Source organism: Cololabis saira, chromosome 17 (genome assembly GCF_033807715.1).
Source record: "Cololabis saira isolate AMF1-May2022 chromosome 17, fColSai1.1, whole genome shotgun sequence".
NCBI classification, from domain to species: domain Eukaryota; kingdom Metazoa; phylum Chordata; class Actinopteri; order Beloniformes; family Belonidae; genus Cololabis; species Cololabis saira.
This window is the reverse complement of record NC_084603.1, coordinates 1207811-1221231: the sequence shown is the minus strand read 5'-3', so window position 1 is coordinate 1221231 and position 13421 is coordinate 1207811. Positions and strand designations below refer to the sequence as shown.

The window sequence follows — 13421 nt, the reverse complement described above, 5'->3', positions numbered from 1 at the left end:
GGGGACAAGGGTCCCTGAAGAACCAGACCAGGTTCCTGGAGACCAGGAACCCCCCCCCTCCACCTCCAGAGGTCAGAGGGGAAACTAAACACAGGAGAGACCACGTCTCTCCTGTGTTAGCGTCGCTCCATTGGCTACCTGTAAAATTCAGAATCCAATTTAAAATGTTATTACTTGCATATAAAGCCCAAAACGGCTTAGCTCTGCAGTATTTACAAGACCTGATAGAGCCTTATGTTCCTGGCCGAGCTCTCCGCTCTCAGAGTGCAGGTTTACTCGTAGTTCCTAGAGTATCTAAATGTAGATTTGGAGGGCGGGCGTTCTGCTATCAGGCACCGTTACTATGGAACCAACTTCCAATCTGGGTTAAGGAGGCTGACACCACCTCCACCTTTAAAACTAAACTTAAAACATTTCTGTTTAGTAAAGCCTATAGTTAGTGTTTAGTAAACCTCTAGCTGGTGTTGGTAAATCTCTAGGTAGTGTAAACTCTAGTGTGTTAGAGTCAGTAGTCATAGTTGCAGCTATAGAACAAGACTATAATAGTTAGTCTCAAATATAGCTTGGTGGTAGATATGCTGCTATAGGCTTATGCTGCAGGGGGCACCGACATGATCCAAAACGTACGAAAAAACGCACGCAAAAATATAGCTTGGTGGTAGATATGCTGCTATAGGCCTATGCTGCAGGGGGGACCGACATGATCCGCTGGGCGGTGCCTCTCACCCTTCTTCTCCTCTCCTCTTCCCTGCCTCTCTTCTCCATTTCCATTTTTATTTATTATAAATATCTCATAGCTATCGTTTTTGTCCATCGTTCCTGTAGTTTCTTGTGCCGGCCCCCCTTTTTTCTCTTTTGTGCATGTTTGCAGGCCGGAGCCTCAGGAGCTGCGTGCTGGCCTGCGGTCCCGCCCGCCCCCCCCCCCGCCCCTGGTTTCAGTTACTAGTCGTGGTTTCAGGTTTTTCAGCAGCAACTTGAAATAATGACGTTTGGACAGATTAGATCAGAATAAATGATTGACAGGAGGTAGAAATGCTGCAGGTCTGGTTGTTGTTAAATCCTGAGGTCAGAGAGGCTTCTAAGCCCCGCCCCTGAACGGTGACATCACAGTGGGTGGGGCCAGTGAGGCTTCTAAGCCCTGCCCCCTGAACGGTGACATCACAGGGGGCGGGGCCAGTGAGGCTTCTAAGCCCCGCCCCCAGAACAGTGACATCACAGTGGGCGGGGTCAGTGAGGATAAGACCAACTCCTAAACAGTTAAAAACTGTTGCAAATGGAAATAAAACAGTCCAATGAGGATGTTTGTGTCCCTGCCGGGTCTCTAAGTGACCTAGTTAGTTCCTTTCATCCTTCCTAACCCCGATTAGCTCCTTCACCATCTGGGGACGTCCTCTACACTTGGATTTGATTTCTCTATCTATCTCTTACTTGTATATTTTGTGTTTTAATGTTCTGGTAAATTGTTTTTTATTACTTGTTCTGCTGGTAAAACTGGACGTTTTAACTTTAACGTGTTGAAACGAGGGTTTCCAACCCCCTTAAATAAATCACGGAAACTTCCTGGGGGGTGAATTCTTTTAGCCCCTTTTTTTGTGAGTGAAAACATTTCTTTTTAAACTATTTGACTGGAACCCGAATTGAATTAGATGTGTATTTTTGAATGACATGAACACATGGAACACTAATTATTATCCAGCAATTCACTTTAATACAAAATAACAAAACGAACTGAATAAAATAAGTAACTTTCTTAAACAGAATCCTGTCCTGCTTAACTTAAAATGTTATAAATTAATATAAAACAATAGAAAGAACATCCATTCTGTAATAGTGCACATTTTTAGTGAAATAACAAAGTGCAAACAGAAAGTGTGTATAAAACTTATATTTGTGTTTTGTAGCATCCTATAATGCAATAATTTCCTGAAAATGTAATAATTTCCTATAATGTAATAAAATTTGCACTTAACTCAATCGAAAATGTAATAAAACCCAATAATGTAATAACTTCCCCAATAATGTAATAAAATATCCTGACGGATATTGTAATAACATTTTTACCGATAATGTAATACCTTATTACATTATTGGGAATTTATTACCTGGAACTCAAAGTCTGTAATTTAATCCAATAATAATTCTGGTGTTTCAAATCCAGCGTATAAAACATTCTTAGATACTTAAAACACTAAATGTAGAACTCTGGACTGAAAATGAACATTTATATATATATATATATTACGTTATTTGTCAAGTATTACATTATCAGTTTTGGAAAAAAAAGACAGACCTGAAAATGTAATAAATTCCCAATAATGTAATAAGGTGTTACATTATTGGTGACATATTTCCGTAGATATTAGTTTCTCTACAGGAGGAAACACCGACGAGCCCTGAAGGGTTTTCTGGTTCCTCCTGCACATTTTCTGATATATTGTATTTCTTTTTTATTTCCTTTTTTTCTACATATTGTTTGTCTGTACTTTTTAAAATGGTTGTATATTTTTATGTGCAAATAAACTAACTATATATCAACCTTTGAGAGCAAGCCCTCATTTACAACGATGCAGAATGTACAACAACCATATAAAAAGAATAATACAATAAAAATAAAAGAGAAAATTAAAAACTATTACAAACGTGAGTAAAATGGTCAGAAATCAGGGATTTGAACTGAAGCTGCACAAACGTTTACAACTTCCCTGTTATTTTTAATAAGTGCCTTCTACATTATTTGACTGAAGTCATTGTTATTCCTGTAGATGCATGTAGATTAGATGCGTTTCCTTATTGTTTTCAGAATTATTTTATTATTTGTCTTTTTCCTTCTTTCTTATTTTCTTGGAAGCAAATGCGTGTTCTCATATGTACATGCAATTTTTTATTTGTCTATTTTGTTGATTTTATTTGTTTTCTTTTGTTTTTGCTTTTTCTTCAATTATAAAGAAGATATTCTTTGCACAAATGTGTATTACTTGATGCACAAACATGTTGTAATGAGAAATAGTGTTAATAAAAAAATATATAAAAAAAACTTCATACATGTTGAGAAATGTTCACACTGTGAGCTGCAGGAGCCACATTTGAAAGTTTTTCCTAACTAACTATCCATGAGGCGTCCAGGCCGGTTCTGGTTCTGGTTCTGGTTCTGGAACCAGAACCAGAACCAGAACCAGAACCAGAACCGGGCGGTCCATCCTGACGGACAGAGAGATTGTGATTGTGAGCTGCAGCTTCTTACTGCAGATAAACCGCAGCAACAGCTGGCAGCAAAGGAATTAATCTTGCAGTGTGTTATTAAAAGATTAGATAATGGCTTATTTATCTGGGGTTGGAGGGAAAATAAACTGATAAACAAGAAAAGATAAATAATAAAATAATAAAAGAGGGTCAGATACTTACGGGGAGGAGCGTCGATGCCTCCTAGCACGGAGAGACGGGCCGACATCAGACCCAGACCCAGGTAACTAGAGGGAGAATCAATACATCAATCAATACATCAATACATCAATACATCAGACCCAGACCCAGGTAGCTGCAGGAGAATCAATCAATCAATACAGCAATCAATACATCCATATATCAATCAATACATCAACAGATCAGACCCAGACCCAGATAACTAGAGGAGGAACACACCGATCAATACATCAATCAATACATCAATCGATCAATACATCAGACCCAGACCCAGGTAACTAGAGGGAGATACCGATCAATCAATCAATACATCAATAGATACATCAATACATCAGACCCAGACCCAGGTAGCTGTAGGATCAACACAGATCAATACATTAATCAATACATCAGAGCCAGACCAAGATAACTAGAGGGAGAACACACCGATCAATACACCAATACATCAATACATCCATCCATCCATCGATCAACCAATCAATCAATCAGCTGATGACAGGGCTCTGAACATCTGGATTCTAGTGTGAAGCAGCAGATGCTACCGCTAAAGCTTTAGCAAACCTTAATAATTCATTTTTATTTTAAGATTGAATTCCCCGTTCCACAGGAAGACTAAGTTTTATAGTTTACAACTTGTATCAACTAGAGAGAGACACGTCTGCTGTTTGTGTTGGTTCATGTTGGACATGATTATCACCACAGGAAGATGAAGCTAATAAGCTACATGAGTCTAAATCAGGCGTCACCAATCTTTTTGAAACGGAGAGCTACTTCAAGGGCACTGAGTAATGCAAAGGGCTACCACTTTGATAAAACACTGCTGAAATAACAAAGTTACACAGTTTACCTTTAATTTAACATTATTATTAATTAAGACACTAATCGTTAATGATTCATCAATAATAATTATTCAGAATGATTAAACATGGTAGGAAACGGATACATTTCAACATGCAATATTTCATTTCTTAATTTTTTTATTAATGACCACACAGCCAGGCTGGTGGAATTTGTCTCTCTGCATTTAACCCATCTCTAATTAGACTAGAGAGCAGTGGGCTGCCATATAAACGGCCCCCGGGGACCCCCCGGGTTGAGGGCCTTGCTCAGGGGCCCAGGGTGGTTGACCTGGGTTGCATTCTGGGGGCTGGTCCTCCAGACTCCAGTCCACTTCTGCAACCACTAGGCTACCACTCCCCCCATGGTTATTTATCTTATTTACCTTTCCAAGAGTTTACTTTTCAAATGAATGACAACAATTTGCAGGAAATCTTTTTCAATTTTCACAAGGCACTAACAGTTTTTATCAAATCATGAACTCTGAAGCATGTTTGTACAAATGATCAATCATGTAAGATTTAACAAAAAATTTACTCCTTTTAAAATAAATCTTGTGACATGTAGTGAAATGTCTCTCCACGTTGTGCCGCTTAAGGCTGATTTCAGGTTCCGCGTTACACCAACGCAGAACCTACGGCGTAGGCTACGCGGTAGGTTCTGCGTTGGTGTAACGCGGAACCTGAAATCAGGCTTTAGCCGTCGCCACAGTCGCATCGCAAATGAGACACACACAGTTTTCTTTCACGTTAGTAAAAAAGAACTCTCCCTCCCATTCACTGTGAAAATGATACGTTTTCTTCCTTTTTCCTGCCATGTTTTTGTCGGTAGAAACCGCTTCCGTCTCCTCATCTTTGCAGCGCGTCTCAGCAAAGCTGTGGTCATGCGCACTAGACTGACCTGACCCAAACTACGTTGGCGTTCGTATATTAATTTTTTTTCATGATTTATATATATTTTTTTATTTACATTTTTGTGTATTCGTTTTTGAGTTTACATCACTGTGAATGTAATTTAAAAAGAATAGAAACACAATTAAATACAATTTTAGACAGAGCTAGTTCGTGATTAGTGCTATTAGTGCTACAGCCACTGATGCGGTCGCTGCGGGCACCAGGTTGGTGACCCCTGGTCTAAATCATCTCTAAGAGTCTCTAGAGCAGGGGTCTCAAACTCAAATTACCTGGGTGAGTCTGGGGTATTCCACAAAAAAATAAAAGTTGCTAAAAAAATCCAAACTTCTCAAATGTCATTACTAGCAATTATTTAGTAGCAGCTCCCAAAACCTCACAGTGCAACGTAAAGGAGCCGGGGTGTCCCTTGAATTTTCCTTCAATTTAACGAAGTGTGTGTTTTGTTCATTTCTCCACTGGACACAGAAGTCGCCTTTGCTCAAGACGTAACTTTATTAATCACTGACACAAAAACTGATACTAATACAGGGGGATACTAAATAATCCCTCTGCATTGGAAGTGGCAGGCTGTGCTGTTTTGAGCGTTGTTTTATGTGCGTGGGGGGCATTGCATTTTTCCAGGGGGGAACACCTATTTAAACCTATATTTTATCAGCTTCTGGCTTAACAGCAGCTCCTTAGCAACTCCCACAGTGTTCTCTCACTAACAAGAGGCAGTTCCTCTGTAAATATATAGAAATAAAACAAAATAAAATAAAAATAAAACAAAATACAGTAATGACTGTTGTGCTTGTGAAACCAGAACATCATAACATTGTCCCACAGCCGCTAACAGGGGAGGTGCTACAATATAAAACATTACCTTGTGTGTGTGTGTGAGTGTGTGTGTGTGTGTGTGTGTGTGTGTGTGTGTGTGTGTGTGTGTGTACCTGTGTGTGTAGACCGTGTGTGTGTGGTTGAACATCTGGAAGGATCTGATATAGTCGATGGGAGACGTCTGGATGGTTTTCTGCAGAGAAGAAGAGCATGATGGGTAATCTGGTCCAGGTCTAGTCCTGGTTAAGACCAGGTCCAGGTCTCACCTCATCTTGGGGGCTGAAGGTGATCTGGGTGGATCCTCCTCCCAGGTCCAGCATCCCCACGGTAGAGGAGCCGTCACCATGGAGACCACCTGGAGGGGGGGTGAATTAATGAATTTATTTATTTCAAACATGTATATAAACAATAAAAATAATTAAAGCTGCAAGCAGCGATGAATGGGCCCTCTCGTGTGCAATTTTCAGCAATAAAAGTCAAGGACTAAAATCTAAGTCCGATGACACCACCATGACTCTGTATGTCAAACCATTCAAAAGTTATGGCAGAAAGTAGGAACTATCAAATATGGACCAATCAGCTACTAGCATCACTTCCTGTTTAACGTTGAAGTTTGACGCGGCGCCACGGCCACGCCATTTCACGAAAACTCATGATTTTGATAACTTTCCATAACCAGTTATACCAAAGTAGTTGGTTAACTTTTCATCGTTAACGTCTTTTGTGTCTCCTGAGCGAGATTTATGTGTAACGGACGATCCTGCTAGGAGGAGTTCGTTAAAGTACGACACGTGAAAATGGCATAAATTTCGCCAAAATTACACAATTAATTCAAAATGGCCGACTTCCTGTTGGGTTTGGGCCATGGCTCCAAGAGACTTTTCTTTAAGTTGCGACATGATACAGGTGGGTACCGATTTTCGTGCATGTACGTCAAACCGTATTGTGGGGCTTGAGGCACAAAGTTTTCTAGGGGGCGCTGTTGAGCCGTTAGGCCACGCCCCTTTTTGACACTATTAGAATACGTAATTTCTCGCCACATGGGACGTGCGTGACCAGTTTCACAACTTTTCGAGTAAGTTATGCGCCTCAAAAACGCAATTGTTTTCGGATAAAATAAGAATAATAATAATTAAAGCTGCAAGCAGCGATGAACGGGACCTCGCACATGCAATTTCCACCAATTGAAGTCAAGGACTCAAAACCAAGTCTGATGACACCACCCACAACTCTCTATGTTAAATCAGTCAAAAGATATAGCAGAAAATAGGGACAACCAATTAGAAGAAGGGGCGGGGCTAATTTTCACCAATTATGGTCAAGGACTCAATACCGAGTCCGATGACATCACCCACGACTCAGTATGTCAAAACATTCAAAAGTTATGGCAGAATTACATATCGGCCAATCAGCTACTAGTATCACTTCCTGTTTAGCATTGAAGTTTGACGCGGCGCCACGGCCACGCCATTTCACGAAAACTCACGATTTTGATAACTTTTCATCGTTAACGTCTTTTGTGTCTCCTGAGTGAGTTTTATGTCAAACGGACGATCCTGCTAGGAGGAGCTCGTTAAAGTACGACACGTGAAAATGGCATAAATTGCGCCAAAATGACACGATTAATTCAAAATGGCCGACTTCCTGTTTGGTTTCGGCCATGGCGCCAAGAGACTTTTCTTTAAGTTGCGACATGATACAGGTGTGTACCGATTTTTGTGCATGTACGTCAAACCGTATTGTGGGGCTTGAGGCACAAAGTTTTCTAGGGGGCGCTGTTGAGCCGTTAGGCCACGCCCCTTTTTGACACTATTAGAATACGTAATTTCTCAGTCAGTCTCTCTCCCGATCTCCAAGTGGGAGGATCTCTCTCTGAATACCGACCAGCTTTCTTGGTCACAAATATGCTTAAATACGTTTACTATGACTAAAAACCCAAACTTACAACTTATACAGTATAAAGTTCTTCATAGAATACATTATACTGGACAAAGGATGTTCCAGATGGGCTTTGTCACCTCTAATATCTGTTCACAGTGCACAGAGAACACCCCAGATAATTATATGCATGCTTTATGGTTCTGTACACCGGTACAGAGGTTCTGGAAGGAGATTTGTGAGGATTTATCCACATGGATCGACCACAGAATCCCAGTGTGCCCCACGGTGTGTATATTAGGTCACCTGGGAGACACTCAAATAGATCCTAATTGGACACACCGGGTTCTCACTGCCTTATGTATCGCAAAGAAAACCATTCTAGTAAATTGGAAACAAAAATCCAGTTTATGTATTAACCATTTTAGGAATCTTTTATCAGATCATATTAGTAGTGAGATAATGTCTGCCTCCACTGAACAACACTCGGCTGAATTGCACTCTCTGTGGTCCCCGATTATTGGCCTCGTTACCTAGTGGGGGCGGGGGGGGGGGTGATCTCGTAGCCCTTGGGGTTGGGGGTCGGCTTGGGGGGTCTGGGGCGCGGGCCTCTGGTGGCCCCTGGGGGGCGGTGGGGGGGGCCGCGGGGTCCTGTCCCTGGCCGGTGGGGGCCTTGGGGGCCTGTGGGGGGGGGTACCTCATGGCGGTGGGGGGGGTGGCTGGGGAGGGCTCGGGCGGGGGGCGGTGGCTTGGGCGTCTCCGGGCCTCCTGGGGGGGGCTGGGCCGTGGACGTGGGGGTCCCACCCGGAGGGCCCGGTCCTGCCTGGGTGGGGGGTGGCTGTCTGCGCTGGGGGGGCATTGCTGCCTTGGTCCTCCGTCGCTGGGCGGGGGCCAAGTGCCCCTGCGGATGTGGGGACTCCGTGACCCTTGGGGTGTCCGCCGGGGTGGCCTCGGGGGGGGGTGGGGCCGGGTCCGGAGATCGGGCCTCCCCTGACCGGGGGGTGCACGGGCGGGCGCGGCGGCGGGGTGGCGCCATTCCCAGGTATCTATGTCTTATGTTGTCAGTATGAATGGGAGGATGTTGGACCGTTTCCCCCTCCGTCTGGGGGCTCCGGCGGCTCCGGGGGCGCCCGTGGAGGTACGGTGGGGCCCTGGCCCGGCTCGGGGGGCCGGCCCCCGTCTACTGGATGGCCGGTGGGGGGACGCGGGTGTCTTATCAGGGCCAGCTTTGCTGGTCCTGCCTCCTGGCTTCGGCCTCCGCTCCCCCTCTTGTCCCCCCTACACGATTCATACGCACATAGGCGAAAGGCGGGGGGTCCGGGTCGTGGGGGGCACTGTCCCGCGTGGCCCGGCACTCCCCGCCTCACGGTTTTAACAGCAAACTAGACACTGCACATTCAACACTTTATAAATACACTCGACAAGGACACGTAGTTCGGGAGGGGGGGGGGTCGGTGTCAATCGATACTTGGCCCTCCCTCCTCCCTGTTTTTATGGCATTAATCACATGCACTCAACACAAGGGGCGGGAGGGGGTCCCACATCACCCGCGTTCCCTCACCGGCCTGGGCCTCGGACGGGTGGGTCGGGTTACCCGGGCCTGGCGGGGCCCGCCGTGCAGCCTGGGGTGCCTTCTGGCGGTGCTGGACCCCCCCGGGGAGGGGGAAACGGTGCGTGATTGTATGTCTGTGTCGGTGAGAATGCGGTATGGAAGGGTCCTGCCATGGAGGATTTGAGCCTCCATTGGCAGGACAACAAAATTTAATAAATTATCAATATTATACAAAGATGGTTATTATTATTATTATTATTATTATTATTAGTATTATTATTATTATTATTATTATTATGTATAGTATATTATATTATTATTAGTATAGGTATCGGATAGGTGAATGGATGAATGAATGGGATGCCTGGGTCTGGGGCCCTCCGTTGTCGGGCCTGCGCGGGTGTCGCCTTGTTGGGGGGTTCCCTCTCTCCGGGCCCGTCTCCGGTCCCCCCCGCTGCCTCTACGGCGGGGCGCCCCTCTGGTCTTGGAGGGCCACTTTCGTGGGGGACGGGTGCGCCTGCCCGCGTCGGCGGCCGGGGCGGCTCTGTCTCTCCGGGCAGGCTGGCCCCCTGCCGGGTGGGGGTCGTTGGCCTGAAGGGTGAGGGCCTCCTGGCCGCGTGTCCGGCCCAGACCGGGTGGCCGGGGATTGCCTGGGTCGCGGTCCGCCGCCGCGGGGTCCCTGGCTGCTTCTTTCCGCGCTGTGGGGGCCCCGCCCGCGGGCCCCCTCGGCCGCCGCCGGGCGGGGGGGGGGCCTCGCGGGCGGTGGGTTGCCTCCCTCCTACTTCTCCCCTCTGTGGGGTTTGCCGGTGGCCTGGGTTCCGGGCTCTTCCTTGTCGGCCTCTGGTCTCGCGGGTGGCGGGGTCGCTCCCCCCCCTCCCCCACTATAGATACACTTCAGGTGGAGCTTTGTTTGGTTTATTACACACACACACACACACACACACACGCACACACACACACACACACACACACACACACACACACATACACACATATAGTCATTTAGTCACATGCACACACACACACACACACACACACACACACACACACACACACACACACACACACACACACACACACGCATGATCATATACATACACACACACACACATAGACATACACACTGGCTTGTTCACCTGCATGCTGGCTCTCTAGTTTTTGGGTTTAGGTAGCGGTAGCGATAGCTTAGCTCAGACTGCGATCAGATCTCAAGATTTAGGTCGATTGCTGTTCGTGTTTTGGTTGGCTCCGTGCCGGCTTCGTGCTTTGTTTGTGGTTTTTTGTTGCAGATTTCCAGTGCTTGACGTGTGTCTCCGTGTGTTCCTGCTTCCTGGATTGGCAGTGGATGTCGTCACCCCCCCCCCCCACCCCCTCCCCCCCCAAAAAAAAAAAAAAAAAAAAAAAAAAAAAAAAACACTGGGTTTGTATGTGTATATTTATGTATGTGTACGCATATGTGTGCGTATATATATGTATATATTACATATAGTAATAATGCACATATATACACTTTTGGTTTCTACCGTCATGGTATCAATCAATAATATGTGTGCAGACAAGGTAAAAAAAAAAAAAAAAAAAAAAAAAAAAAAAAAAAAAAAAGAATACGTAATTTCTCGCCACATGGGACGTGCGTGACCAGTTTCACAACTTTTCGAGTAAGTTATGCGCCTCAAAAATGCAATTGTTTTCGGATAAAATAATAGTAATAATAATCGTTGTGATTTCAATAGGGCCCAAGCCTTGCTAGTGCTTGGGCCCTAATGATATTTTGTAATAAAAATAAAATTAAAATAAACAGTAACATCTTCATATGCACATAGGTTCTAAAAAGGAGTAGGAAGAGTTTACACTTGTTCCTAGTTCTACCCCTTTATAACTATGAATTTACATTATTGCTATTATTATATTACACAATATCCATATAAATATAGTCTATATAAATACTACGTAAACATGCCTATTACTACATAATTATACATATAAGTTTATAGAAAATATAAATATTACATAAACATTATATCAATGTTTAGACAATTATATAAATCTATATAAAGATACACTATATAAACTACATAAATATCCCTATAAATATATATATGCTACACACATAATATATAACATGTATTACATAATTATAACTATCCCTCTCAACATATAATATATATCTATATCTATATCTATATATACATATATATATATATATATATATATATATATATATATAGATATAGAGAGAGATCAGGGTGAGATCAGAGATCAGGGTGAGATCAGGGTGATTTAAGTGTTTAATTCTCACCTGTGAGGAAGTTGACGGTGATCCAGGCAGAAATCCCTGAGGAAAGAAAGGGATGAATAAACGAGGGAACAAAAAAAAACTATGTCTAAAGATTGATTTTTTCATCGTAACATTTTCTCCCGGTGAACTTTAATCCCAGTCGTAGCATCATGTAATTCCTGCAGGATCGTGGTGTGAAACTATCAAACACTGAACAGAGCCTTGGCAGAGTTAACAGCTCTGGTGTTGAAAACTCCTGAAAGGCTTAAATCTCGTATCTGGTTTCATTTCGGGTTCAGAAACAACAGAAAGAGGATGTTTGGGACTCCACATTAGACAGGACTCAGGATACACTAACACCTGAGGTGATACAGTTCTAGATGCTACACTGGTCTAACACAGGGCTCTGCAACCTTTATTATCAAGAGAGACATTTTACCCCAAACTTCTACAAAAACAAAAATGTCAGGAGTCGCAAGAAATAGCAGAGATTTTAAAAGTTATTTTAAAATGTATTATTTTAGCTGTTACAACAACTAAATATAACAACAAAAGTTCAGTGTGCATTTGTAGGCGTAATTTGAAATAAATTAAACTGTGAACTGTAGGACTATGTCAGTTTATATTTGTGTAAAAGCAAAATAAAAACTACCCCACTAAATAAAAAATGTAGCTGCAGCTTAGCAGCTTTAAAAATACATATAGAAATATAGAAATTAAAAATAGTTATTTTAAAATTAGATGGCATCAACTCAAACTACAAAATAAACTAATAATATGACTAAAAATGAATTCAGAAATATCATTTATTTATGTTTGGGTGGTTTTTTCAAGGCCAAAGGAGCCGCTACGATGAGCAGGAAGAGCCGCAGGTTGCTGACCCCTGGTCTAAATGCAGATTGGCAAAGATAACACCAAACATTGATCCTAACTGGGACTTTATCACATTTGTTCTGGCTCTGCCCAAAATTAACAGAGTTTTGGGAACCTATATTCAAATTCTCTTCTGACCTGCTAGGAAAACCCATAGATGATGCCATGATGATAGCGGTATTTGCACCGCAGGACTTCTGCCCCTCATCACGGCAGAAACATGACAGCTTTGCCGTGTTACTGGCTAGATCAGGGCTCGGCAACCCAAAATGTTTTAGATCCATATTGGACCAAAAACACAAAAAACAAATATGTCTGGAGCCGCAAAAAATGAAAAGTCTTGTATCAGAATTAGAATGAAGACACACATGCTGCATGTTTCTATATTAGTTATAACTGGGGGAGATTTATTTATTCATTATGCACTTCGAGAAAAGTCGAAATGTTGAGAAAAGTCACAATGTTGAGAAAAAAGTCAAAATTTTGAGAAAAAAGTCAAATTTCGAGAAAAAAGTCAAAATTTCGAGAAAAAAGTCAAAATGTCAAGATTAATGTTGAAGTACAATCTTGAGAAAAAAGTCGAAATGTCGAGAAAAAAAGTCAAAATGTTGAGAAAAAAGTCGAAATGTTGAGAAAAAAGTCCAAATGTTGAGAAAAAAGTCAAAATTTCGAGAAAAAAGTCGAAATATCGAGATTAAAAAGGAAAGAAAAAAGGAAAAAAAAAAAGAAGAAAAATAGGAAAAAAAGCTCAAACATTTTTGAAAAAGCTCCAGCAGCCACTAGGGCGGCGCTAAAGAGCCGCATGCGGCTCTGGAGCCGCGGGTTGCTGACCCCTGGTCTAGAAGGATCATAC

The 13421-nt window shown here is 43.0% G+C and overlaps 1 protein-coding gene across 1 annotated transcript in view; it reads right to left on the bottom strand.

Annotated features, from left to right (window-relative positions):
• Window positions 1–13421, bottom strand: part of entpd6 (ectonucleoside triphosphate diphosphohydrolase 6) — a 29381-nt gene that overhangs the window by 5374 nt on the left and 10586 nt on the right. The window contains exons 6-9 of the mRNA XM_061744795.1: window positions 11717–11752; window positions 6254–6342; window positions 6101–6180; window positions 3403–3467 (exon numbers count right to left, since the gene is read on the bottom strand). Of these exons, the coding sequence (XP_061600779.1) occupies window positions 3403–3467; window positions 6101–6180; window positions 6254–6342; window positions 11717–11752 (270 nt within the window). The remainder of the gene's footprint in view (window positions 1–3402; window positions 3468–6100; window positions 6181–6253; window positions 6343–11716; window positions 11753–13421) is intronic.